Raw genomic sequence first — 27932 nt, forward strand, 5'->3', positions numbered from 1 at the left:
AACAGAGACTGGGTTTTTACAACAGGCTCACAACTGATCTAGACCTGACCTTGTCTTGAGTCTCTGCTCCGGACTGACAGAACTATCAGGTGTACTTAGAAACCCCAATATGGGCTATTTCCCTGGAAAGCCAAGCCCAGAGAAGGACGGTCTTGAAGGACCGTTCCTGCTGTCATTACCTGGCAAGCAGGGGCCGTAATTGAGTCCCGATGCGACAATGTCCTGAAGTCCAGCCGCGGGGTCCCCAGCCCAGCAAACGTGCCCACAAACAGTCTGAGGGGCTGTAAGAGACGAAACAAATGAACAGCTTAGCGTAGGGGAAGGTAAAGCTTGATCGCTTGAATTCCACCGGTTTCGTTAGGTCTTTGCCTGAATTTCACAGGAGGTGCGATGAGGGAAGGGTGATTTCCAAGTCTGTAGCCACTGAAAAGCAGCTCTTCGCCACTGAAAACAGATCAACTGTACGTAACAATTGAAAACCCAGAACGTAACATGGAAAACGCTGCCTTTTAAAATCTAAATTTAACTTTCAAACAATACCAAGGGCTGTTTGCATTTCCTCTACGCTTTGCGGCTTCTGGAAATAGTTCTATAGAGAATTTCCAGGGAAACAGCTCTTTCTGTTGCTGTCCGCCCAATCTTTTTCACTTGATTACCCTGCACAGAAGACCAGCTCCTTGGCATTTTTGCAGCTTTGAAGTGGAAAACTGGTGCCTGCAGCTCAGAGCAAGAGAAACTGAAGTTGTTGCATGTTGGAAAACATCCCCCATGCAGAAGCATGCCTCTGGCCCTAGAACCCCTATGGTTTCCTCTGTCACAGTGCATGGAGAGGGAAAAGACTGAAGACATCTTCGAGGAAAGATCAGTAATTTAGCAGAAAGGGACAACTTATCTTTTGTTTAAAATATTCTGGATTGGCAGCAGAGAAAGGCAAAGGAAGCAGAAAGTTTGTCCAAAACCCAGCAGTTGCTGCTCACAGAAAACCCGTTTTCCCGCCCCAGAATGAATCAAGCTGGAAGAGACCTTTTGGAAGTGCCCAACCAAAACCTCCTCACAGCAGAGCCTACAAGCAATCCTAGATTGGGCTGCTCAGGGCTGCAGATTGGTATTTTCCATTGAAACAAGGGAAAATCCTGTCCCCTGGAAACTGAATCATCAGAGCTGCAATTCATGCAACTCCTTGCGTGTTCCTGCCGCTGTAAGAGGGTCAAATCACAGAATCACAGGATAGGAAAAAAAACCCCACCAGGTTAACTCAGGATGGGGATTCATCCTCTCCTCCCCACCCTCGCCCGACCGGCATCCCTCGAGCAGGGTGGGCAGCGTCCGAGGGCTGCTCCCCGGAGCGCTCGAAGGGCCGGGGCAGGGGCGGGTCATCGCGCCGGAGGGCGGGGGGGGGCGGCCGGGGCGGCGGGGGTCGGGGGGGCAGCGGCCCTTTCTTACCGACCGACCTACCTACCGTCCTACCTACCTACCTACCGGCGGCGGCGGGGCTCGGGCGGCACCGTCCCGCACCGCGCTCTTATAGGCGGCGGCGGGCGCGGAGCCCTATGTAAATGCCGGCGCGGCCCGCCCCGCCGCACTGCCCGCCGCACCGCCCGCAGGTGAGCGCCGCCGACGGGGGCCGCCGACACGCGTGTCCCCTCTCGGGTGGGCTGTGGGGGATCGGGACCACGCGTGTCCCCTCTCGGGTGGGGGGTCGATGGGATAGGGACCATGTGTGTCCCTTCCTGAATGGGGTCTGAAGTATCGGGGCCAGGCGTGTCCCCTCTCGGGTGGGGCCTGGGGGATCGGGACCATGTGTGTCCCCCCTCGAATGGGGTCTGGAGGATCGGGACCACGCATGTCCCCTCTCAATCGGGATCTGGGGAATCTGTGTGTGTCCCCTGCCCCCGCGGGGGGGGGGACTCAGATCGCGACACGGCCATACACGCTGCTGCCTGGCGGGACGTCGGGCTACGCGCGTTGTTGCCAGTGGAGGGGGCAGGGGGTGTCGCTACCCCGTCTCCTCCTGCCTGGGGGCCAAGTGGGATGGGGCCACGCGTGGGGGGATGGAAGGGGTCGGCCCGCACGGTTCTTTCCTTTGTGATGGACAGGGACAGGGCGGGATGAGGCCATGTGTCCCCCGCCCGCAAGGGAACCGGGGCGCTGGGCTACTGGTGTCCCCAACCTGCCTGGGGGACGGGGCACAGGGTGAGATGGGGGAACACGTCCCTGCATTCTTGGGGCACCCACCTGCATGGAGGACTAGGAGGTTGAGGCCACTCACGTCTCTGCCTGCATGGAGGACTGAGGGGGGGGGTCCGGGTGATGTACGAGGACAGGGTGGGATGGGGTCATGCATGTCCTCACCTGCAGGGTGCGATGGAGCCACGCACATCCCAGCCTGTGAGGGAGCGGGGCCACGGGAGAGAGGGGGTTGGGACTATGCATGGGCACAGGACACCGTGGGGACACCGTGGGGATCCCTTATGTCCCACCCGGGGAGGGAGTCTGGCTGTGCACTGTGGTGGCACCGGGCCATCTGGCCCCAGGGGCGTCCCCAGGCAGGAAAGCTGGAGACACAGCTGGTCCCTGGGTGCATGCTGGCCATAGCGTGTGCACAGCTTTGGGATTTTCTGGATGATGTCTGAGGCTGGGGATGCAGCCTGTTCTGAAACCCCAGGGCTGGCTGGCTTGTGGGTGAAGGTGTCAGTCCACCAATCTGTCCCATCAGCACTGGGGAGAGCTAGAAATAAGCTGTGACTAACAAGAATCACAGGGACCAGGCTCCAGGCTTCTCGAATGCCTTGAAACTGCTCTCCTCTCCCTGTATGGTCACACTGAGTTCCGTTGCTCCCTGAGCATGCTGATGTGTCCCATAGTCCCAGATTACATGTGTCTCCAGGGAGAGCTCAAGAGACATTTGGAAGCTGAAACCCTAACTTTATGGGAGCCAAGACTGCTGAGATCAGGTGGAGCAGGAGATCCTTGCTCTGGGGGAAGCCGTGTGTTTGCACTCCCTTCAGCCCATTTTTTGGAGGGGTGTGAAACTCCAGGCCTTGAAAGGGCACAGGGATCCTCTCTGATGGGCGAAGATAAGGCTGGGGAAGCAGGTGCTTGATTTCACGAGGTGCAGAGGGAGGAAATGACTTTCCAAAGGCGGCACAGGGAATCTGCGGAAAAGCAGAGACTGGAGGGCCCATCAGGCCATACAAAATTCCTGGAAAGTTTGAAAAGCCTATGGAAACGATCCAAGCTCGCAAAGCTTTCCCTCAGCAAGCTGCCCCATAGGCTTCCAAGGTCAGTCTAGTTTCATTATGTCAAGGGACCCCCTGGTGGTTTGCGAGATTTGGGAGGCAGGTGTGAGAGCAGAGGGCTCTTTCTGGAGAAGCCTGGCAGCTGGTCCTCAACACACGGGAGAGGACATTGGGGAGTGTGAAGCTGGAGCCCTCAGCTGAAGTGTGGGAAAGGAGCTTGTGGGACATCTGAGTGTCGCTCAAGAGATGCCCATCTGCCTGGGCATCCCTAGCCCAGATCTGCGTGTTCCTCCTCTTGGCTGAATCCTGTAAGGACTGCTGTCACTCAGCTCTGCTTGTGAGGAGGTTCCCAGCAATAGGTGGAGAAGTTTTGATAAACAGGGGGAGACATGATATCAATGTCTGCTCACGCCTTTACAGACCAAGCTCTTCCAGGGAGAGCTGCTCCTGGGGAAGCGCAATGGTTCCTGAGGTCTGGTTGGGAGAGACAAACTGCTGATGTGCCCAGTAACTTGTAGGAAGACATAAAGGCAGCGTAGAGGCATGGAAGAGTTCCATGTTCGTGGGAAAGGCCCTGAGAAGTCTATGGTCCAAGCTACTGCTTGGAGCAAGACCACCATTGTCACTGTATCATGTTGGCCACAGTTGAGGCTGGAAAGCCACCAGAGACCCCCCCCCCAGTCTTGGGTTGCCTAGGCAATAAATGGGTTTTCAGTGCTGGGCCATGGAGAGATGAAAAGTGCATGAGAACTGGCATGCCATCTCACGACTGGGTCAAGAGCAATTCCCATATCTGAGGGAAAGGGAGGTTGCTCAGTGACAGAAGGAATGTAAAAAACCCATTTTCTGCTGGAGCCCTGCAAGAGGACTTAAGGTGAAAGGGGGCAGGTGCTACGCTGTGACTGCGGTGATGTGCTTTGAGCCTGGGCTTTGCCCCATGTTTCCTGAGCGACTCTGGTAAATCTGCAGCACCTTCAGACCTCAGCTCTAGGTGGGGGTTGCAGCTCTCTACATTTTGAGTCAGCGGGAGATAAATCCGGCTGTGTCTATGGGGATTCCCTTCCTACAGTGCAGGAGGTCACGTGGACCTCTGTGCACAAGCAAGCCACAGCTGCTACAGGTTGCTCAGGATGTCTCCAACCATGCAGACCCTCATGTTGGTTTCAGCAAGGAACAGGCAGCTCCAATGGAGAGAGCTTTCTGGCAAGAGGTCCCACGTGGTGATGGCAACTGGGCACTGCCGCTTCTGGCAGAGGTCCCAGGCATTTCCATGCTTCAACCATTGGCCCAACTTTTGTGTTCTTCCTATGGGATGGGGCTCACGGAGCCTCTGGTTCCCACCAGCTGCACAACCCAAATCTCACGTCCACAAGACCTTGCTCAGCAGAAGGCTATGGGATGGAAGGGCTCTGGGGTCCCCTTGCACATGGGCATGCTCCAGGAGGACAGGGGTGGCACTGGGTGTCCAGGGACACAGTCCAATGCTTCTGTCAGTAGCTCTGAGGGTTTCAGCAGCCCCAGGTCCCCTGCTCATGGAGATGAGGCCAGAACTGAAAATGCAATCAGTGCAGAGATATTTCAATGGTGATTTAACGTTAAATCCATGTTATGGGAAGCCAAAAAAGTGGTTTGCCTGTAATAAAGTTTTGTGAGGGGTAGAGTGCAGGGGAGCTGTTGAGACAAAGGAGCAATGTGGACGTGTCACTTCTCAATAATCGGCTTGTTTTCTGATGCAAAAGGCCAAAAGTACAGAAATTTCTGTTGGAAGGAAGCAAATGTGGGTTATACGCTGCGCTCAAAACCTGGCAATGAGGGCTCAGTTTTATGAATGCAATTAATGTGAGTGCAGTGACAATAATTAGATCTCAAATGACTTCATTTGCCAAGTGGATAGTGTGTTTAGTGACTCATATTTTACAGTCTTTGACACTGATAGTTATACGTGAAATATGCCCATTGCAATTACATGTAAACCAGAAATAAAACCTACAGAGCTGCTGGCAACGTGTAAGCCTTTCCAAAACCATCATTTCTTTAAGCTTTGATTAAAGCAATGAAAAAAGGAAACCAAATGCATCACTTCGGCTTGCAACAGGGTGACGTAGCGAAAGCTGAAACCTGTGCAACGCTGCATCTCTTGGCAACACAGCTCCTCTGAAATGATGCCAGTCTTTGGATATATACCCACAGTGCTGGAACAAGGGATAAAGAGCCATATTTAGCAGAAAATCCTATCTTGGAGTTAAATCCAAGCTTGGCATTCTTGTGCCTGGAAAGCCGGCAGCCGTGTTGTATCATTTATGACCAAAAAATGTAGCCTTTGCTGTTCGTGGCTGGAGATCCTTCTTTCCAGTCAGGTGTTGGCTGGGGTTTTAAATGTTCAGATCCCACTGAAGCCATCTGCTCTGGATCCGAGGTCTCTGTGGAAAGTGAGATGGCCAAAGTGTCGTGAGAAAGGCTGGTCATGAGAGAGTGACATCAGGTTAGCCCAGAGGTGACCGAGGTCCTGATCTGCAGTACTAGCACACTTTGGGATGCTTGACTGCATGCTGAGGCTATTCCCATCATGTTCACAATTGGATTTTGCCTGGATTGGACAATGTGTGTGCAGAGAAATTGCCAGCTGAAATATGTTTATCTCTGTAACGAAGACCGTGTTTCTATAACAGAGCTGGCACGGCTTAACACCTTCCTGCTGGGGATGATGAGTTGTGAACCTACAGCTGAGGTAGCCTGCGGCAAGGGTACCGGTCCTGCTCCAGCAGAAAGGGCTTCTCAGGCCAGTCGACACCTTGTGCCAGAGCTTTCCCAGAGTGAAGGGGTCTCAGGTGCCCCCTGCCACCTTCCCACAGCCCAAATCGGGAGATACTTTGATGGATGATGATGGCAGCGGGGTTTTGCCAGGCAGCAGAAACCACAAGAGGGAGCTGAGAAGACGAATCTGTGCGTGTTCCCAGGATCCGGGAGCAGCCCAGCGCCAGCTCCCTCCTCCTCCTCCTCTCTGTCTGCAGGTCACTGCTTCCCAAGAGCCGAGGGCCGATGCAACCTGTGGAAAAGATGTTGAGTTTCACCATGGTTCTACTGGTGACATGGACCTTGGTGGGTAAGTACGGTTTGGGGTGGGGGGACGCAAGGGGAGATCCTGGATAGTTTCTGCCCCTCAGAGGAATTTCATAGAATCATAGAAAGCGTTGGGTTGAAAGGGACCTCTAAAGGCCATTTAGTCCAACCCCCCTGCAGTGAGCAGGGACATCTTCAACTAGATCAGGTTGCTTAGAGCCTCATCCAGCCTGGCCTTGAATGTCTCCAGGGATGGGGCCTCCACCACATCTCTGGGGAGCCTGGGCCAGTGTCTCACCACCCTCATTGGAAAGAACTTCTTCCTAATGTCTCATCTAAACCTGCCCTGCTCCGGTTTATTTCCTCTAACTCATGGGGCATCACATCAGAGGTGGGGATGATTTCAGAAAAAAAATGGAGTGAAACACTGAATTTGCAGAGCCTGCAGCTTGGGGGACTCACCTGCTGTTGTTTGTACGTTTATATGCTTATATGATGTTTATCCAGCTTGTAACCAGAACTGGAGCTTCTTACTAACATTATAATAAAAGCAATAGAAATTAACACAATGGAAAAAAAAAGGTATATGTTTATTGAGAAAGGCTGATGCTGGTACACAATGCAGGGAGGAGAGCCTAACTCCAGTGCCAAGGTCTGTGCTTGCCTCACATGGACATTGTGGGGGGGTCAGAAGTAAGGAGACACTGCTGGTACCATGAGAGAGGAGAAAATGAAGATGCTTTGGGAGCAGACGTGGGGGGGGCAGAAACAGATTTGGGGAAATCAGGATTACAAGCATGAATTTCTAATTTTAGAGATTGCTCGTCCCTCAAAAGGAGCACAAAACTTGTCTGAAAAACTGTTCGTAAAGAAAGTTTTAGAAAAAAATATGGGAAAATATCACTAATATAAATATAATTCTGTAATGGCGTTGCTCCTTTCATGCATTTTGTTTTGCGGCTCACGGAGTGCGTCTGGTCTCTTCCAGGAGCCCAGGAGAACATCTCCTGGGAGGTCCAGCGCTACGACGGCTGGTACAACAACCTGCTGCACCACAGCCGCGGCACGGTGGGTGAGTGCCAGGCCTGGGGACGGGGATGGCGGGATGGGGCGAGCTGACACTTTGGCATATGGCTCGCTTTACCACTGAGAGAGAAACCCTTTCTGACTTGAGCCTGAACCAGGCAGGTGACCAGGCAATGCCACCTCCTGTGGCCCTGAGAGGGGCCTGTTTGCACCTGAGATAGGTCCCTGGGTGCCCCTAAGAGCCCCGTTAGAGCAGCCTGGAGGGGCCAAGCAGCCCAGCTTCGTTTGCCATATCCTCCCCTTGCCACTTTTACCTGCCGCGCAGGCACCGTCTGCAGGTCAGGCTGGTGCTGGGTCAGTCCCAGAGCAGAGCTGTGCCTCTGCGGGGGCCATTCAAAACATCCAAGCATTGCGCGCGTAGTGATTAACTTCACGTGTAAGAGACAAGTCGTGAGATATTTATTAATATAAACCAGTGACTTAACAAAGATAGTCGTGAACGCGACAGTGTTTTACGAGGTTGGATGGCGGGGCACGCTCAGTTATTTACTGCCCAGAGGCCGGGGTCAGACAGAGCTGTCAGGGAGACCCTCCCGTTGGATCCCGAGGCTCAGAAAGGACCCCCAGCTTTCTGAACTCCTTCTCCGAGAGGAGTCTGGGAGTGGCTGGATCCAGTCCTAGTCCCAGACTTGGCCGACGGTTTATGTCTAAAGGATTATATCTGTGCTATCAATCCTTCATATCACTTAGCTAAGATTGCAAAGTTTAGCGTGCTATAAACCGCTTACTGAGAAGCTGTGGCGGAAAGGGATCTCTCAGCCTGGAGGAGCAACCTTGAGCGGGCGTCCCAACTCAAGGAGACATCCTGGCGTGCAGCCCGCTGCCGCGCAGGAGAGCTCAAAGGGCTCTTGGGCTGTCCGCTATTTACAGAGTGATATTTATATCCAGGTCCCCACTCCAGGCAGTGTTTTGACTGCGTTGCCAGCCATCCCCCAAAGTCCAGGTGCAACTCATCACAGCTCCCACTGATGGTTATGGCTTGGGCAGGAGCCGGGGTGGGGGTGGGGGGCAGGTGGAAAGGGGGAGAGCGCACCGCCACACCAAGGCAGAGGATCCAAAAGGACCCAGATCTTCCCAGCAGGCATTTCAGTGATGGTCAGGGATCCCAGAGCTAGGAAAAGGCATCTTTAGACAAAATGAGCATGAAGCTCAAACAGCATTCAACAGAAGGCCAGAGACAGAAGAGTTCATGGTCCAGGCATACTGGACCTACTCCTTTTCCGCTCTGCAGAGGGCAGATACTGCGTTGTTGGGCTGCTGTGCCGCATCTACGGGTCTGTACAGGCACGTGGGATTTCCCTGTGCCAGTGGTGAGCTGCTTTCTCATGCCTACGAGCAGCCCATGGGCCCACCTCCAGGAGAAGTCCCCAAGCCAAGGACCAGGGCAGATCAGGCAGGACCTTATCTAAAATATTGAAGATTATGAATCCTCCTATTTCCTGCATCCAGATCAGTTGCTCACATGGTGACACAAGGCAGAGTTGCAATTCCACAGCTTCCTCTGAGTTTGAAGGTCTCTCCAGCATGATATGTGTGTCATCAGCCCCTTCATTACACCAAAGCCTGTCAGGGAAACCCAACGGGTCCCTGGCAGACAAGAGCTCCGTGTTCCAGAGCAGACAGATCAGATCTTCACATTTTGAAACAAACCTACGGAAACTAAGCCAGTAATTCAGGATTTCCGAGCTCTGTGGGGAGCTCCGGCAAATGGAGCCCACTACACTGGTGAAGAACCTTTCAAAATGAACTGCATATCACTAAGAAACGAACTCCCGCCTCCCGGCTTTTCAGTTATGGGACAGGCAGTGGGTGCGAAGCCAGGGTGTTTCTCTCTCTTCTTCTCCCTCATCTCTCTCCCTCTTTGTCTGCTTCCTCTCCTGTTTCCTACGGTGTTGGCAATCACCGTGTTTATGCAGGATTGCATAGCCAACCTGGGCATCTCAACGTCACTCGAGTTACCCACTGGAGCACACCACCCCAGACCTCCAGGAGGTAATGGGGATGCAGATGGACCAGAGAAGCACAACTGGAAGGGAACATGCCCATGGAGGATCCCTCCTAGTTTTAAGAGGACTGATCTCAGTGTTGCAAGAAGTTTTGAGTGTTGGTACCAAAAACTCGTGTGTTCTTGGCCACTAGAAGCATCTATGCCATCTTCTTGCTCTGTTCTGGGACCCTTGCACATGCTGGTGTACTCCACTATTGCTGCCTCTCCCATCTGTTGGGTGCCACCTGACCCCTGACGTGTTGCTTTGGTGCCGCAGGTGCCAGACTGCTGCGTCTTCTACCCGCCAACTATGCAGATGGCGTCTACCAGGCACTGCAAGAGCCCCACGTGCCCAATGCTCGCCAGCTCAGCAACACAGTGGCACGGGGACCTTCCGGGCTGCCCTCCCGCAGGAACACAACCGTGCTGGCTGTCTTCTTTGGTAAGAGCTGGGGACTTGCACCGGCTGGAAAAAATGTTGGTTCAGGTAGAAAAATGTTGGTTTCTCACACCCCAAGGCCATGCATTGGAGCGCTCCTCACCCACCGCATCGTAGTAGACGCACACCCGAAAGATAAAGCCTTGGGTATCGCCATACCAAAGTACGGTACAGCCAAGAGAGTTTGCGGAAATTTTTGTTGACCTTTGTCGGTTGCTACAAATACCGATATTTGTTGTTCGGGAACTTCCTCATTTGTTTTAGCAGTAGAGTTACCCCGTTGCAAAACTCCTAGCAGATGTGATAAGAGCCATGCTGTGAGTGATTGCTGGGCAGAATTGCTGCAAGTCGGAGCACAGCGGGGTCTTGGGTCTCCAGGCCTGGGGATGTCTGTCTGGGAAATAGACTCATCTCATTGAGAAAACATGCTGAACTTGTTAAAGAAGTGGAGACAATTAGCTCCCTGTGCAGCTTAAGGTTCATACACGTCCCTGGACACCCAAGAGGGGGTGCTGGGCCCCAGGAGAGACCACAGGAGGGGCAGACACCAGTGCATTACCATTTTGCTTCTCCCTGGAGGTAGTTTTTCCCATCACACTGGAGCTCAAATGGGTCAACAGCAACAGGAGCCACTAGGCTTAGCATCAGCAGCTACCTTTGGCCTTGAAGGCCAGAGGCAAGGAAGAGCTCAGGGAAATAGTGGCTAGATGCAGAGCCTTGCTCCTGGTGAAGAGGTGGCCAGCAGACGGTCTAGCTGCCGTTGGTCTCTAAACATCTGCTGGCTGAGTGTCTCCACCCTGGTCCCTCAATAACCCTACCCTACTCATGAGGTCTGGCCAGGAGCACCTGGGTCCCTGTTTTGCAAAGTTGTGGAGCAAACCAGCAGTGAAGGCAGGGAAGAAAACCACCCTTGCTGCACAGGGTGATCCCCTCAGCCCACATACAGCTCAGCTGTCCACCATCTGCTGGTGGCAGTCCTCCCAGCTGCTGACCACACTTGGGTCTCTGGCAGGTTTCCATGTGCTCTCGGACATCCTGGGGACGGAGAAACCCGGCTGCCCTGCTGAGTTCCTGAACATCCACATCCCACCCGGAGACCATGTGTTTGACCCTGCAGCCACCGGAGAGGTGGTCCTGCCCTTCCAACGCATCCAATGGGCGATGGAGACAGGGCAGAGCCCCAACAGCCCCCGGGAACAGGTAGGTAGTGTTTCCTTTGCTCTTTGCCTTTCAGCCAAATTCCTCTTCACCCAACTTTGGGGTCTGTAGCAGCCAGGATAGTGTTTGCAAAAAAAAAAAAAAAAAAGGAAAAGTACTGTTGTTTCCTCAAAAATATACATCTCTCAAGTGTTTGAACCAATTGCAAGTGAACCCAAAGCACAACCTCCAACATTTGTGGTCGCTCAAGGTCAGTGCTTTTCTTGGCCAAATAAAAGGTAATTACTTTAGATCAGCCGGTGTCATCTATTTCTATGCAAATTTGAGTATCTTGCACAGTTTACGGAGGGCAGAACAGGAAAGGGAGCAAATTACAGGAGCAATTTGCAGTCTTCCTTGCCTGCAAAAGTTTTTATTACCTCAGTTAAGATTAGCAAAGGTAAGACTGGCCGTATCCGCTGAAACAACTGATAATCGGAGCCTTTCTAGTGCAAGTGCAATGCGTTTCCGTAATCAATTTATAGACTTGTGCCACTCTAGAAGGTCAGAAATCATGACACCTTGGTTTAGGCACCAACTCTTACCTTTAATAACGTATCACAAAACTGCGCCGGCACTGTCGTGAAGTTGTAAAGCTTCTCTGCGTTTCGGTCATTTCAGAAAAATAATTCAGATTTTTTCCCCCAGTTCCTCTGTATTTTTGCTGTGCTGAGGCTGGATGTGTTCCCAAGCCCATGGGCTTTTTCTTTCATGCTGGAAAGCTTCCAAAAAAAAAAAAAAAAAACTTTGCCGAAGCAAAATATTCCCCCTGAACCTTTCGCATGACAAACCACGACGAGATCAGATTATCAAGTCGTGTTTTCAGCGGTATTTCAAACCTTAGAAAAATGAAAACTCCCGCAGGTTTTGAGACTAAAAAAGGACGTTTTTCATGAAAACGTTTGGCAGAGGAGCCACTCAATGCGCTGCCAGGGCAGTGGGACTCCCTGCTGCCAGGACAGGGCTCCCAGAGGGAATTGGCTCCCGTGTTTCCAGTTTCCCCAGAGATGGATTTAGTCCCCTTCCAGCTTGGTCTTGCCTACGTAGGGATTCACGGAGGTCTGCTTCTGGGCATGGCTGAAAACAATCGGGGAAAAAAAATGACCATACCTGGTCTTTTCTCGTACCTGGCACTAATTCCTGCAGTTTGCATAGAGATGGTCCGTGTATATATTTGCATCCTGACAGCTCTTGTTAAACCGGGGGATGGGGTGTCTGCTTTGCAAGACCAAAAGGGCCGGGTCGGGGCTTTTTGGACCTTTTTTTTTTTTTTTGCACCTTTCTGCTGAGCCCCTGGCACCTGCCAATGCCTGTTCCTGCCCTGCCCTAGACCAACGAGGTGACGGGCTGGCTGGACGGCAGCTCCATCTACGGCCCCTCACACTCCTGGAGCGATGCCCTGAGAAGTTTCTCGAGGGGACAGCTGGCATCGGGGCGCGACGGGCGTCTGCCAAGGGAGACGGACGGCAGGGTCCCCATGTGGAAGGCTCTGGATCCATCCACGGGACAGGGTGGTCCCCAGGGAATCTACGGTAATGGTGGCATCCTCAGTGGGTTTCCAGCTGCTTGGTTCCATCCCTGACGGTGAGCAGGGGGAGCAGGCGGCCCCTGGAGCTGAGCCCAGAGGGGATGTCGGGAAAGGGCAGGGCGTGCGGTGAGCTGGGACACGCTGGGCAGGAGTCCCATGGAAGAGCAGGCAACTTCCCAGCCTGAGGGGGGAGGAAGATGTGTGCCCCGGCGAAGGCACCCCAGCAATGACACGCTGTACGCTTAAGGTGCCGCATCCCCGGGAGGCAGCGGGTCATTTCCCAGCCAACACACAGAGACCAGCGGGTGCTGGAACTTCTGATCCGAGGTGATCTTCTCTGGGGGAAGGGGCTGCCGCTGACAAAAACCTGCTCAGCTTGCTTTGAATTCCTCACCTGCCTGACCTGTGGTCCGTGCTGGGGGGACCGGTGCTGCCTCTCACTCACTCGGCTGCTCATCTCCTTGGGGAGGAAGGCAGGGCAAGGAGACGAGGGGATGCTGGGCTGCAGCCAGAGGGCTGGGGGTGCCCCTCCAGCCACAGGCAAAGCTAGGCCCAGGGGTGGCATTCCCCCAGTGATGGTCCTGGTGGCTCTTGCAGACCTGGGCAGCGCTTGGGGGAATGAGAACCGCTTCCTGCAGGCTGAGAGCATCGCCTGGTTCCGGTACCACAACCACCGGGCCACAGCGCTGGCCCAGATGCACCCCACCTGGACCGATGAGGACCTCTTCCAGCACGCTCGCAAGTGGGTCATCGCCACTTTCCAGGTGAGGGATGGGACCCCCACCCCCCCGCCTCTGCGGGGACCCCCAGCGTCCTCCCCGGTGCTGGCCCTGACCCAGCTCCCCTCTGCCCTAGAGCATCGTGCTGTACGAGTGGCTGCCGACCCTGCTGGGAACAAGCGTGCCAGAGTACAAAGGTGAGGGCGCAGCAGGCGACGGTCTGATGGGGGGACCAGGGCAGCTGGGGGATGTGGCGGGAGAGGGAGCTTGGCCCCCTTTCCCTCCAGCCTGGCTGCTGGACCATGGCTGCCACCCCGCAGGTTACCAGCAGCACCTGGACCCCAGCCTCTCGCCGGAGTTCGTGGTGGCTGCGAGGCAATTCCTGGCCACCATGGTGCCGCCGGGCATTTACAAAAGGTAGGATGAGCCCAGCGGGGCCGTGGGGGAGCGGGTCCCCTGCCAGGGAAGGGGATGCCCGAGCCGAGGTGGTGGCTGGGCATGGTCCCTGTCCCCTCCCTGCATCCTGCCCCTTGCTGGGACAGCCAAGCCCTGTCAGCTTGGGGCAGCCCAGGACAGAGGCTGTGGGTCCAGCCCTTCTCCACTGTTCCAGAGACACCCAGTGCCAGTTCCAAGAAGCGTCCAGCCCCGGAGGCTCATTCCCAGCAGTGCGGCTCTGCAACAGCTACTGGAGCAGAAAGGTATGGGGAAGGGAATGTGGGGCTCCTGAGGACATGGCAGGCTGGCCTGGGGGGCTTCATTCCTTGCTTTACATTACGAATGACCTCCCAGGGGTCTGAAAGGGAAATTGGGTGCAGAGCACGGTGGCCAACCAAGGGCTGTGAGATCCTCCCCATCCAGACATCCCCAGATACCATCTTCAGCCGCAGAAGGCTCAGACCTCAGGGTTGAGCTGATGTGGAGAAAATAAACCTGGAAAAAAGTCCTTCATCCCCCTAGCCCAGGGTCTGCACCCCTGTGGTCACTAGTTCAGGGGTGTGGGGCTGCCCCACATTATCAGTCCCACGAGGAATCACCTGCTCTCCCCCTCTGCCCTCAGAGCACCGGGCTGCAGCAGGCAGAGCCTGTGGACGTGGACGACCTCCTGCTGGGGATGAGCTCACAGATCGCAGAGCGGGAGGACAACATTGTGGTGGAAGATCTCCAAGGTTTGCACCCCCTCGCACTGCAACTGGGAAACCGCTGGGGGACCCTCTCTCTCCTGGGTCTGGGCAGGGGTCAAGGTGGGGAGGTACGTCCCATCGCCACCGCCATCAGCACCCAAGCACACGCTCAGCCCAGCTTCAACCTCATTAAGGGAGATGCCGAGAAGCTGCAGGGCACGTCAAGCATGTTACTGGGACCATCCTGGCAAGGGCATGGAGATGATCTCCTCATTCAGCATGGCCCATGGCAGAGGGACAAGGCCAGCCCAGCAGCTGTGGCGGTTGGGGTTGCTCCTCCAGCTCTGCCTTGCCATCACCACTGCTTTGAATCCACCTGCAGATTACTGGTACGGGCCCCTGAAATACTCCCGCACCGATTACGTGGCCAGCTGGCTTCAGCGCGGACGAGACTTTGGCCTGCCTACCTATAACCAAGCCCGGGAGCGATTTGGGTTGAAGCCTCTCCAGAACTGGTCGGACCTTGCCCCGCACCTGGACCAACAGGTAACAAGGAACTGGTCTGGGCACAGAAAGTGTGTGGGTCAAAGGACGTTGGGACAGTCCAGGCAGTAACTGGCTTTTCCAGCAAGGTAGATAAGAGGAACATCAGTGCACATCCTGCCTGAGCTTATTTTCATGCCTGCGGGGCTGTTGCATTGGAGTAACTGTGTAGTTACATGGCACGAATAAATATATCCTGCCCCAGTGCTAAGCTCCGGTGCCGCTGTGAGCTCTGCACCTCCTGGGGCTGAGCTGCTCCGGCAGTGATGCTCACTTGCCCAAGTCCAAGCCATGAGTTCATGGCTGCCTGGGGCTGAGCATCCTCCCAGCCCGCAGACACGCGACGCCTGGGATGTGCGCATTCCTCACTCTTCCCGAGGCTTGCCAAGACTTTCCGAGGCCCTGGCAGGATTCCCTCAGCTCACGTGTGTGTGGTGGGGGGTGGTTTCTGGCCAGGTCCTGGAGAAGGTCGCTGCTCTGTACGCCAACACCACGGCCAGGCTGGAGCTGCTCCCTGGAGGCATGCTGGAGGCTGACGGCTCCCTCTTCAGTGCCATCATCCTGGACCAGTTTGTGCGCCTGCGTGATGGCGACAGATTTTGGTTCGAAAACACCAAGAACGGGTAAATGCAACTTCCCCGTCTGGCACACAGAGCAGGCTGCCCACTGCTTTGCCAGCCGCAGTAAGACATAACAACTGGGGCCGGAGGAAAAACCATCCTCCAAAAAAAACCCAAAAACTGTATGGGGAGCAAATCCCTCCTCTCATCAGACGGTGACACCGCGGGCCACTGCTTGGCCCCACATCTTTTTCCCCAGGCTGTTCACAGCGGAGGAAATCGGGGAGATCCGTAATACCACCTTCCGCGACGTCCTGGCTGCCGTCACCTATGCAAACTCCACGGACCTCCAGCCCCGGGTGTTCGTCTGGAGCCAGGGTGAGTGCGAACGGCAGAGCACAGGGAGCGAACAGCACCGGTGAGTTGGGGAGGAGGGCAGAGCGCTGTGTGTCACACAGCTGATGTCTCAGCAACACAGGCAGAGCATCGGGCTGGCAGCTTCTCAAACCCGACACCTGCAATGCCCCAAGCCAGAAAAACACGTGCAAAATGCAAGGGTCTGCTTGTAAGGCAGGTGGGCAGCGCTGATGGGGAAAGTGGGACGAAGTACAGGTATGTGCATGGCATGTGCTCTGGAAGGATCTCTGGGTACAAACATGCAATGGATGCCCTGGGAGGTCGTGCTGGGGTTAAAACCCGGCCTCTGCCTACCCCACGCTGTGTCACGCTCCTCACTGATGCGTCCTCCAGCTCCTTCCACATACCAGCACGCACAGCTCTGCCGGTTAAACTGATGAGTGACCCAGAACACGATGAAGTTTGCGGATGAGTTAAGCTTTGGTGCCGTAACTGCATAACGCTGCCTACTTATGCTTTTAGTTGCACCAACCCCTGAATGTGCCCCAGGTGCCATACTGCAACGCCTGCTCCTGCCCGGCTACTTGGTTAACCGGGGCTGTTGGTTAACCGGGGCTGTTGGTTAACCGGGGCTGCTGCAAGGGCTTTCTGCAGATGCGGTTGCAACAGCAGCACGAGCTGCACTGGGTGGCTTTCAGCCTGAAGCTCAGGGCTTGCGTCCCAGCAGGCGAGGAGCAGCCTAGTCCCATGCCAATGCGCGCCCCTCACCTTGGTGCCCCTCTGTGCCATCCTTGAAATGAGTTTCCCTCTCCCCACTGAGATCCATAAGAGTGCTGGTGTCATGCCTAGGGTGATGTGTGGCCAAACACAGCGGGATGCCTTTTCCTCTTGGGATCTTGCCACATCCTTCCCATTTACCGAAAGCTGTTTATTAGGCACGCGTTCCAGCCCTTGCAAGGTGTTTGGTTCCCTTGGCGTACACTCCATGCGATTGTACCGGAGGACTCCCTGGATTTACAGCATCCAGATGAGCAGAGGCTCTGAGCCACGATTTGCCATGGCCCAGGGTGCTTCCTGCTGAGCCCATCCCATGGGGAGAGGTGATGGTGCTGGACTCCCAGAGCACTTGAGCCCAGTTCTGCACTTGTTTTGCTATAGCAAGCAAAGGTCCCACCTGAGAACAAGGGCTGACCTTTGAAACCTGGAGTTTAACTGGAACATCCCAGTTTTGCAGTGCTCCCTGGGTCACTCGGCAATGAACCCTGCTGGCATCTTAATGCAGAGGTCCCTGGGGAAGGTGGAGGTGAGATGCGTAAAAGGTCCGTGACACTCACAGCCTGTCTACCCCCATGCAGGTGACCCATGCCCCCAGCCCCAGCAGCTGACCGCTCAACAACTGGCCAACTGCACACCCATGACCGTGCTGGACTACTTTGAAGGCAGTGGCGCAGGCTTTGGGATCATCATCGTTGTCCTCTGCTGTCTGCCTTTAGGTTTGCTGCTCTGTTTCTTTACCCGTCCCCTCTCCCACCGGAGAAAGGGGCTTAGTGCCCATGGACCAGTAACGTCCAAGCAGGAACTGCTGAGTCCTGGCCACTCCTGAGTCCTTGAGGTGGCAGGGTCCTTGGGCATCAGATGGGAGTAGGGCTTTCATGGTGCAGCCCTGCATTAAACAAAACCACTTAGCGTTGAACTGGGGGTGAAGGGGAAGAAACAAACCCCTGTCTGCCCCAGTCATAATGGTGATGCTTCCAAAGAGGGAAGGAGCTTTGTGGCATCTCATGCTTTCTTCTCCCATGTGTCCTCAGTGACTCTTTTTGTTGCCTGGATCGTTGCTGTTTTCCGCAAGAAAGATTTCCAGAAGCTGCAGAAGAAGCAGGGCTGCAGCGTGCGGAGGGAGGTGACCGGCGAGGCAGTACAGGGTGAGGCAGCACTCTTGGTCCTGTGGTGGTGCCTGGTGATGCTGCTGAAGCCAGGGCACTTACCAAGGCAGGGCTGGGCTCGGAGCTTATTTCCAGACTGGCTTTATTTCCCCAGGAGGGTAGTCAAGCAGTGGAGCAGGTAGCCCAGAGAGGTTGCGGAGTCTCCATCCTATCCAAGACCCACCTTGATAAAACCTTGAGCAGACTGGCCTGACCCCCTTAGCTGATCCTACTTTGGGCAGGAGGCTGGGCGGGAGTCCCTTCCAACCAGAGTCCCTTCCAACCGGAGTTATCCTATGACCCTCTAATTACTACCCTCTCCAGATCACACCTTACATAAAGTAAACCCATGTAGAGCGCTTGCATCAGTAGCTCCAGGACAGGGACTGTATCTCCTTGCTCTGGACACTGGAAAAGTCCCGCCTCCCTGCTCCATGGCCTGTACTCCTCCTGTGTCCGTATGCTTGAGCTTTGCAGTTGGGAGATCATCGTTTTTCCCTTAGCATGTGTCTGGTCATGCAATCACTCCCAAGCTGCCTCTTGGTGAAGGAGGAAGTGCTGGGATGCACAGGAGCACAGGCAAACCATTCCAGCTGAGTCCTCTGCTCTCTCCCACCAGCCATGGAGTGGCACGGTCCCAAGACAGACAGCTCTCTCGTCTACATTCAGCTCCAAGCTGACAAAGTGCTCAAAGTGCTGGATGGGAGAGGGTCTGTGCTTCGGAGCATCAACCTGAAAGCCCATCAAAGGGTGGAGGTGATCCTCTCTAGCAACAAAGGGAACAAAGCTCTGCTCCTGAAGAGCCCCAAGGAGTACGACCTGGTGAGTACCGTGATGCCTGGGGTATGATTCCTTCCCCTGGACCCTCCGCCATCCTCTGCCACTCGTCGCCACCACCACTGCACCACTCAGTGCTGGGTACTGGCAGGAGTGTAGGTCCCTGAAGGGTGATTGCGGCCTCCTGAGAACATCCGGGTGCAGCTCACACCATGGAGTGACCACTGTGGTGAAGAAGAGCAGCAGCGCCCACATCCCGACTGCGCCTCTGCTGCTCACAGCCGTGCGGGGGCGGGGGGGCGTCTTTTGCAGGTGCTGCTTTTCAGTGAGGAGGCAGAGAGGAGCATCTTCATCGGGAAGCTACGGAGCTACTTGAAGGAGAGTGGCCTTGATCTGCATCTGTCTGAGATGACGGAGCAGAGCCTGATGAAACGGGCAGTCACTCAGGAGCAGAGAAAACAAATTTTGGAGACCTTCTTCAGGCACCTGTTTGCTCAGGTATGTAGAGGTGTGGCAGGCTCCGATGCATGGAGGAAGGTATTTCTGTATTGATTAAGCAATGAACGTTGCTACTGTGGCTCTCTGTAAGATCTGGTAAGCCATGCGCAAGGAAGTTGCCAATACTTTCAGGACCAAGGGACATCTTCCCTTGCAGAAGACGAAGGGAGTTCTGCTGTGGTGATATAAGGGTTTAAAGTTGCAAAGAGGCTTTTGGATGATGTAACTGAGGTCTCCCTAACATTCAGTGGTGTTCAGTGCGAAAGTCAGGTGGTGTAGGAGAAACACGGGACTTCCCCATGGTATCTACCATGAGTTTTGTGGCAGGGCAGCCACCGGTTTTGTGCAATGGGTCAGGCAAGTGAATGCCAGCCCCCTGCTCCGCCAGCACTCATGGGATTTCTTTTGTGGGACACAACCTGCAGGTGCTGGAAATCGACAAGTCCGATGCCGGCGAGCTCAACTTCGAATCTTCACAGAAGGCAAAGGAGTCTCTGACGTGTGAACTGAGCAGGGCTGAGTTTGCCGAAGCCCTGGGGCTCAAAGCCCACTCCATGTTTGTGGACTCCATGTTCTCCCTGGCTGACAAGGATGGCAACGGCTACATCTCCTTCCGGGAGTTCCTGGATATCTTGGTGGTCTTCATGAAAGGTGGGAGCTGGAGCTGGTTAGGGTCTTCATCTGGTGCCCTCACTCCTGTTTGCAGGCTCTGGCAAGGCCACCAACAGAGCAAAGGACGAGATCCGTCCAGCAGGTTGATCTGTAGACACTCCTATAGGTTAAAATTCCCTTCGCTTAGGACAGCTTCAACTCAAGTTACGGGGCAGTGACAGTCTGATTATGTTTTCTGTAAGACTGTCCATGGGGGGAGCTCTCTCCTGAAGAGCCCACACATCCTGTCCCTGACAGATGATAATGGCCGTATCAGATATCGTCTCTGACTCCCCCTAAATGACCACTGGAAAGGTAGATTCATAGATGGAGGTTGGGAATGGCAGATTCAATCAAAGCAGCTCCCAGAAAAATCCTTGCCGTGCAAAGAGCACATTTTGAGTTTGCAAAATAATGCACAGGAAAGGATGTGTATCTACCTGATTTTTCACCTTGCACTTGAGAAAGTCAAGCGGAAGGGTGGCACGCTGTTCCCATTCGGTCACCACTCAAGCTGCCGTCAGCGGCGTGCTTTCAGTCTTTTCGGAGCTGGATGAGACTTCACCACTGTAGCTCCAGACTCTCAAAGACAATGCTTAAAAGCACTTTTGCCAATGAAAATAGGATCTTGTTCTTACTTTGCATCTCTCCCTCCCCACTAGGGTCCCCAGAGGAGAAGTCCAAGGTGATGTTCAGGATGTATGACATTGATGAGAATGGGTTCCTCTCCAAGGAGGAGTTTCTGAGGATGCTCAGGTACTTCTTACCTCTCTAGATATTTTCACAATGTCTGTACACATGGATGTCTTCAAAAGCAGCTCCCAGTTTCTGTGTTTCACTCCCCAAGAGCGCTATGTGAGAGCCCACGGGCTCAACACTTGCAATGAAGAGACCATTTCTCCTGGGAAACTGGTCTGAAGCTCTGCCCTGTGCTGATTTAAAGAGCTCAGGCTGTGGTCCTCTAAACTCCCCATCTCCCCTTCTTGCTCCAGGTCCTTCATCGAGATCTCCAACAACTGCCTGACAAGAGACCAGGCAGAGCAGGTGACCGAGTCCATGTTTCGGGCCTCAGGGTTTCAGGACAGGGATGAGCTGACCTGGGAAGATTTCCACTACATGCTGCGGGACCATGACAGCGAGCTTCGTCTCACCCAGCTCTGCGTCAAAGGTCAGTGGGCAGGAGCACTGGGTCACCCCAGGCCCTGCAGAGCCAGGGGCAATGGGCAGCACCCAATGCATAGCTCCCAAACCTTGTCCCATCAATCTCTCCAACTCAGCTGCAGTAACGGGGCTGTCGCTCCGTGTGTGACACGTTCGGGTCCGCTCAGCACCTCTGAGCCCCAGCCCTGGCCAGGGGACCTGCCTAAACCTTCTCCACCACCTCTCACACTCTCTAAACAGCTCTTTGTCCTTTTGGTTCCTGAAAGGCGTCCCTGAGGTCCTCAAGCAAAACCTGCACAACCGCGTCTCCTTCCTAAAAAAGAAAGAACCAAAAGGGTAAGCTCTCCTCCTTAGTCTGGCTGCTGCTGCTCTTTCTTCTTCTCTTTCCGTCTGATGCACATCCGTCCTTGGCCTCAGCCTCTCCGATGAATGCTCCCACTGGGTTTTCGCAGGCCCAGCGCTGGGGAAGGGGGACGACCGCACTGGGACACGACCATGAGCAAGCCGGACACTGTGGTGGGGCTGCTGCCCACCCCTGGCACCCAGCGGGGCAGAGGGGAGGGACTGCCTCCCACAGAGCCCCCCTCACATCCACAGTGTGGGGATGGGAGTCCTACCCGGCTTTTCAGAGGAGCTGGTTATCCAGGAGTGAATCCAGCCTGTGTACCCTGCAATTAAAGTTAATGCAAGCGGGGATGCAGGAAAGAGCTGGACACCTTCTCAGATGAGCCTGAGCTGGAAAGCAGAGGAATGGGGAAAATTTTGGCGAGCCCTTCCTGCAAGTACGACTTTGGGCTTAGACATAGCTCTCTTCCCAACAGAACCATCGCAGATGAGGAGAAAGACCCAAACCTGAACAGCACGGGCCACTATGTGGAGCGAGAAGGGCAAGAGCTGAGGAAGAGACCGTTCAGAAAGTGAGTACACCATCTCCTCAAAGGGCACGCTGCTCGCACCCGGGTTCAGCCCACTTGCTGTTTCTTTGTGTCAGACCAGCTCGTCCTCCACTCAAATGGCACAGCTGCAGGGAGCCAGCACCCCCAGGGTGGTGGAGCAACGTAGGGAGGGGATGTGAGGCCATCCCTGCAGGAGATGCCCCAGCCCCTCAGGCACACCACGCTGGCCGAGGAGCTGGGGGAACAGCCCCATCCCGGTGGGGACGGTGCCATAGCCAGGTCTGGTCGATGTGATCAAACGGCTGACTCCAGAGGTGGGGAGAGCGGTTTTTAGGGCGTACGCCTTGCCCGCAGAGAGAGGCTTTGCCTGGCAGGTCCTGCCTGCACTCCTCTGCCCCTTGGGACGCTGCTGGGTGACCCGTGGGCTGCCTGCGAGAGCTGCAGGAGAGACTCCAGTCCTCGCTGCTGTGGTGGCCCCAAATATTTCTACGAGGAAGACGTTAAGCAGTTGTCACTTACGGCCAGAATATCCTGACTTGCCTTAATAGTTCCAAGGACTTTCCCCTACTCTAAAAAATCATCTTTTACACTTCTTATCTATGATTTATGAGTCACTATCTGCATGCTTGTTATCAGCTTTTCAAAAGCGTATAGACTACGGGCCAACCCGAGGTGAACTGCTGTCGCTGTGCTCTGCAAGTCCCTGCCGTTACTGGCATGCAGAGGGGGTCACAGCGCTGTACTGGGAGGAAGACCCACATCTGGGCAGCATTGCCCTGAGCCATTCCTTGCTGGCTAAGCCTCAAAAGGACGCCCGCCCTCCTGTATTTGCCAGGGTGAACCAGTGCCAGCTGCATTTATACACTGAAGCCCAACGGAAGAAGTACGAGCGAAACAAAGTTCAGCAGAAGATCCAGGAGTTCAAGCGCTTCGTTGAGAATTACCGGCGCCACATTGTCTGCGTGGTCCTCTTCTCTGCCATCACTGCTGGCCTGTTCGTGGAGAGAGCTTACTGTGAGTGCCCACCCAGCCCCGCTGCCCCAGACGCGGAGGTGAACATGGCCTCTGCTCCTTGAAGTTGCTGGTTGCATGGGGCATACTGGGGTGTGAAAGGTCCTGGCACAACTTTGGGCAACAGTGTTTGTCCTCCCCTGGAATAACCAAAGGATTAGTGAGGTAGGACGGGACCTCTGGAAGGGTCTGGTCCAACGTTCTGCTCAGAGCAAGGCCAATTTCAAAGCTGAACCAGGCTGCCGAAGGCCTTGTCTAGAGAAGGTTTGAAGAGCCCCAAGGTTGGAGATCCTGCCACCTTGTTGGGCCTGTGCTAGTTTTTGGCCATCCTCCCTGTGAAGAGTTTTTATTTTATGTCAAACCTGAATTTCCTTCAATGAAGCTCATGCTGTTGCCTCTCATCCTTTCACTGCGCATCCGTGAGAAAGAGTTTGGCTCTCTCCCCTCTGTAGCACCCATTAAGTGTCTGCCGACAACCACAAGGTCTTCCCTCACCCATCTCCTCCAGCCTGAACGAGCCCATTTCCCTCAGCCTTTTCCCTACGTGACATCCTCCACCTCCCACTCATCTTGGTGACCTCCACTGGACTCATTCCAGTTTGTTGACGCCTCTCATATTGGGATGCCCAACTGAGGACACAGAGCCCAGCAGAGAACAATGCCTTGCTTTGACCTCCAAGGAGACCCTGCCGCCCAGCAGCTCTGGGGGGGTCTGACGCAGAGAATCGTGCCCCTGCCCCCACACAGCCCCATCCCTGCTGGCCTTTCCTTGGTGGAGCCACGCAGGTGGGTTGCAGGAAGGGTCATGGCCCTCAGTGCCAGGCGTGTTGACGCCCCCTCTGCTCTCTCTCCCCAGACTATGCTTTTGCATCCCCCAGCACCGGAATCGCACAGACCACCTTTGTGGGGATCATCATCTCCCGGGGGTCGGCTGCCTGCATCTCCTTCATGTACTCCTACATCCTGCTTACCATGTGCCGCAACCTCATCACCGTCCTGCGGGAGACCTTCCTCAATCACTACATCCCCTTCGACGCCGCCGTGGACTTCCACCGCTGGGTTGCCATGGCAGCCCTGATTTTCTCAGGTAGGTGGGCTGCTGGGGGATGTGCCACCCACAAAACACAGCTAAAGCAGGAGGATCAGCCCATCATGGCACAGCAGGACCAGGCAGAAGCTTGAAAACCCACATGGAGCCTGGAGAGACGTAGATGCTTTGCACCAGAGGAGAGGAGGAATTGCCAGGTCCCTGGGCACGTCAGCAGGGTCTGCCGCGTCTCCATCCGCAGCAACAGTGATGCTTTTCTCTCCCACTTTCTGTCTCTTACAGTGCTCCACACTGCAGGTCACATAGTCAATGTCTACATCTTCTCAGTCATGCCTCTCAGCGTGCTGTCCTGCCTCTTCTCCAGTGTCTTTATGGATGATGGGTAGGTGAAATTCAAAGCACAGTCCAGACGCGGTGTCCTGGGCATGGCACAGGAACGAAAGTGGAAACCGGGCATTTGCTCTGGCCACCCCACGGTGCAATCTCTTGTCCCTCTCCAGGTCACAGCTCCCACAGAAGTATTACTGGTGGGTCTTCCAGACTATTCCAGGTGAGACCACCAGGCAGGCAAACCGCCTGCGTGCCTGTGCCCGGGATGGGCAGCCCTCTGTGGATGGAGCCACTGTGGGGCTGCCCTGACGACCCCCACCCCTCTCCCCCGGCACCTCCCAACCCCTCTTCCCACAGGCATGACGGGAGTGCTGCTGCTCGTCATCCTGGCCGTGATGTACGTGTTCGCCACCCACCACTTCCGACGCGTCAGCTTCCAGGGCTTCTGGATCACCCACCATCTCTACGTGCTCCTCTACGTCCTGGTAAAGCTTTTGGGCTGGGAGGGTGGGGTGTTGCCGATGCATCGCAAGCCCGTGGGTCAGCCTGGCCCCCACGGTGAAGTAGCTGGGGAGGTCCCAAGGGAGCTGGTGGCCATAATCTTGGCTTCCCTCTGCTGCTGAGCCCCAAATTAGACATGGGGCAATGGCTTGTTGTGCCGAGTGCCATGCTGATGGGGGGGTGCTCCCTGCCCAGGTCATCATCCACGGCAGCTACGCGCTGATCCAGCAGCCCCGCTTCCACATCTACTTCATCATCCCAGCTCTCATCTACAGCGCGGACAAGCTGCTCAGCCTCAGCAGGAAGAAGGTGGAGATCAGCGTGGTGAAAGCCGAGCTCCTGCCCTCAGGTACCGCATCCTCCCCGGCCAAACACGTGGGGCTATGGCGGTGGAAGAAGCGCAGCTTCCAGCCCTGCCAGCTCTGAGATGGCGGCAGCTCCCAGCCCAGGTGGCACACGGGTGACTCTGGCCCCAGGAATGGTCCCGCTGGCTGTCACATGCTGGTGGCTCAGGCTGGCACCTCCAAGAGTTAGCTGAATCCCATTACACATGGTGTTGCCCCGATGCCTTTGCAACATCCCTGTATGGCAAGGGTCTCCTGTGCCACCCCCTCACACAGGTAGGGAAACTGAGGCACGGAGCTCAGGCCATCACACCCTGGGATCAGTTATTTACCCAAGAAGAACCGCTTGGCCCCTGGGCTTTGCCCCGGCACGGCCTCTCCATCATCCTGAGCCCTGTGCCTGGCCCCATGGCTTGTCCCCAAGCCCTTTCCCACCCACCAATGCTCAATGTCTCCACCTTAATGAAGCCCCCTTCCCCCCCTCCAGGTGTCACCCACCTCCGGTTCCAGCGGCCTCAGGACTTTGACTACAAGTCCGGGCAGTGGGTGCGCATCGCCTGTGTGGCCCTGGGCACCACCGAGTACCACCCTTTCACCCTGACCTCGGCGCCACACGAGGACACGCTGAGCCTGCACATCCGGGCCGTGGGGCCCTGGACCACCCGCCTGCGGGAGCTCTACTCCCCCGAGAGCCTGGCCCTCATTGGCAAGCTGCCCAAGGTGAGCTCCGCGCTGCTTCTCTGGGGACATCCAAGCCCAAGAGCATCTCGGCAATGGGTTGTGTCCAGCCCAAGGCACTTCTCCAAGCCTTGACGGTGGCCAAGAGCCGGGAAAGTGGAGGAGGGAGATGCTCTGCTGACGGCTGGCTCCCTTTCAGCTCTATCTGGACGGGCCCTTTGGGGAGGGCCATCAGGAGTGGAACAAGTTTGAGGTGTCGGTGCTGGTGGGGGGAGGCATCGGGGTGACGCCCTTCGCATCCATCCTCAAGGACCTGGTCTTCAAGTCATCCATCAGCTCCAAGCTGCTGTGTAAGAAGGTAAGTGGAAGCATCTGGAGGACAAAAGCCCTCCTGAGATGCCTCCTGCTGCTGGTGGCTTCTTCAAGGGCAAAATCCCCTACGATCGAGCTAGGAAGGAGCCCCATGGATGTGCATGGGGTGCTGGGCCCATGCTGAGCCTTGTCCTTGTGTGCCACAGATCTACTTCATCTGGGTGACGCGCACACAGCGGCAGTTTGAGTGGCTGGCAGACATCATTCGCGAGGTGGAGGAGGCGGACAGGAACGACCTGGTGTCCGTGCACATCTACATCACGCAGCTGGCCGAGAAGTTTGACCTGCGCACCACCATGCTGGTGAGCCTGGCCGCCCTCCGGGGAGGATGCCATGCCGTGCCGGGCCAGCTGACGCGCGCTGATCTCTCTTCCAGTACATCTGCGAGCGGCACTTCCAGAAGGTGCTGAACAAGAGCCTGTTCACGGGGCTGCGCTCCATCACCCATTTCGGGCGCCCTCCCTTCGTACCCTTCTTCGACTCCCTGCAGGAGGTGCACCCCGAGGTCAGTGCCTGGCGGGGGACAGGAGTGGGGGGCACCCACCGGCCGGTGTGGAGGACCGGTCCCAGCCTGGCCCCAAGGTCTTGAAGACCTTGGTGGCATCCGCACCAAGGGGAGGGCAGAAGGGACATGAGCCCCACTTTCCCTCTGGAGCCCAGATGAGGGTCACCAATGCCCCACACCAGCCAAATGCTCCCCACCACCACCACCATGGTGAGACCCCAGCTGCAGCCACTGCCAAGAGCTGGCAGAGACCTCGGGGGATCCCACCCTTCCTCCATGGCCCCAGTGGGTCCAAAGGGAGGTGACAACCTCCCCAAAAGCCTCCTCAGGCTGGGGCAGACTGCTCGGCTGGTGTCTGTGCCCAAAACTGCCTGAGGACAAGGGGTGGGGGGGGGCTGGGCTGAGGGGAGAGGTGGTGCTGCTGGGTTCCACCCCTTTGGCTCCCTCCTTCCCCAGGTGCAGAAGATCGGGGTGTTCAGCTGTGGCCCACCCGGGATGACGAAGAACGTGGAAAAGGCTTGTCGGCAGCTGAACAAGAAGGACCAGGCGTACTTTGCACATCACTACGAGAATTTCTGACCCTACCCCATGCCGTTTCGCCCCCAGGCTCCAATCTTCTTTGGTAATGCGTGTTCAGCCCCAGCTTCCATGCAGTGATGCTTCGGGTGGTCATGGCCCTGGGCTCCCACCCGCCACCATCCCCAGGAGAAAGCCATCCGCAGCCAAGAGCATGGATGCTGAGACCCCGCAGAGCTGAGACCAGCACGTGGTGTGCTGGTAAAGCGTTGCCGTCCCAGCATCGCCCCGCACTGCCCCAGCGTGAGCCCCTGAGCCCAGGGCATCCTGCTACCACCCGCACACTCCCGCAGCCCCGCGCCAGGCTCAGGCCGGAATGTCCCAATCCCAAAACCCAGTGTGCAGGTCAAGCCTGGCTCTGCCACCTTAATCCCACGAGACAGAGCCCATCCGCTGCCAAGTCACACAGGGAATAGCTCCAAACATCTTTGGGGAACAGCTTGGCGCCTCTGCACAGCCTGAATTCACAGCACTTTGCCCCAAGACGTGGGCAGCAGGCACACGGGGTGACAGCCAGAGCTCTCCACCATCCCTCTCCTTCAACCCGGCTCGGTTCTCCTCGTTAGCGCTCGTTAGCACTCTGAGCCTTCCCTGGGTTTGCATAGGGCCTTAGTTGTGTTCACGTTGGCTTCTTTCAGCAGTGTCACCGTCTTTTGATCGGGAATCATTTGTACTTGTTTAACTAATGCCTGGCTTTGCATCGCTGGGCTGCCGTTCTCGCAGGCTGTGATTGAACTTAAATAAAGCTGACTGACGTTTTAAGTCATTTTCTTGCCTCCTGTAGTTGGGTCTTGGTCACCTGAACATCTCCAACACTTATGGCATT

The 27932-nt window shown here is 55.7% G+C and overlaps 1 protein-coding gene across 1 annotated transcript; it reads left to right on the top strand.

Moving 5' to 3' along the window:
• Positions 1-6278: 6278 nt before the first annotated feature.
• Positions 6279-27871, top strand: DUOX2 (dual oxidase 2). Its single transcript, XM_074600343.1, has 33 exons — positions 6279-6342; positions 7288-7371; positions 9650-9814; positions 10824-11011; positions 12339-12540; positions 13134-13300; positions 13392-13452; positions 13576-13672; positions 13866-13953; positions 14313-14421; positions 14759-14922; positions 15376-15542; positions 15739-15857; positions 17192-17329; positions 17645-17758; positions 18378-18580; positions 18848-19033; positions 19459-19684; positions 20347-20440; positions 20677-20852; positions 21112-21181; positions 21667-21762; positions 22577-22755; positions 23609-23839; positions 24083-24182; positions 24301-24350; positions 24488-24615; positions 24827-24980; positions 25463-25695; positions 25853-26011; positions 26172-26327; positions 26402-26530; positions 26987-27871. Exons 1-33 carry the CDS (start codon positions 6279-6281, stop codon positions 27107-27109), a joined length of 4620 nt encoding a protein of 1539 aa, XP_074456444.1. The 3' UTR covers positions 27110-27871.
• Positions 27872-27932: the final 61 nt, after the last annotated feature.

Source organism: Larus michahellis, chromosome 9, assembly GCF_964199755.1.
Source record: "Larus michahellis chromosome 9, bLarMic1.1, whole genome shotgun sequence".
In the NCBI taxonomy this organism is placed as follows: Eukaryota; Metazoa; Chordata; class Aves; order Charadriiformes; family Laridae; genus Larus; species Larus michahellis.

Coding starts and splice junctions, on each gene's coding strand:
- DUOX2 (XM_074600343.1), top strand. CDS start 6,279: ATGCAACCTGTGGAAAAGATGTTGAGTTTCACCATGGTTCTACTGGTG. Junction 24,616..24,826: donor ACGTGCTCCTCTACGTCCTG/GTAAAGCTTTTG, acceptor CTCCCTGCCCAG/GTCATCATCCACGGCAGCTA. Junction 26,531..26,986: donor TGCAGGAGGTGCACCCCGAG/GTCAGTGCCTGG, acceptor CTCCTTCCCCAG/GTGCAGAAGATCGGGGTGTT.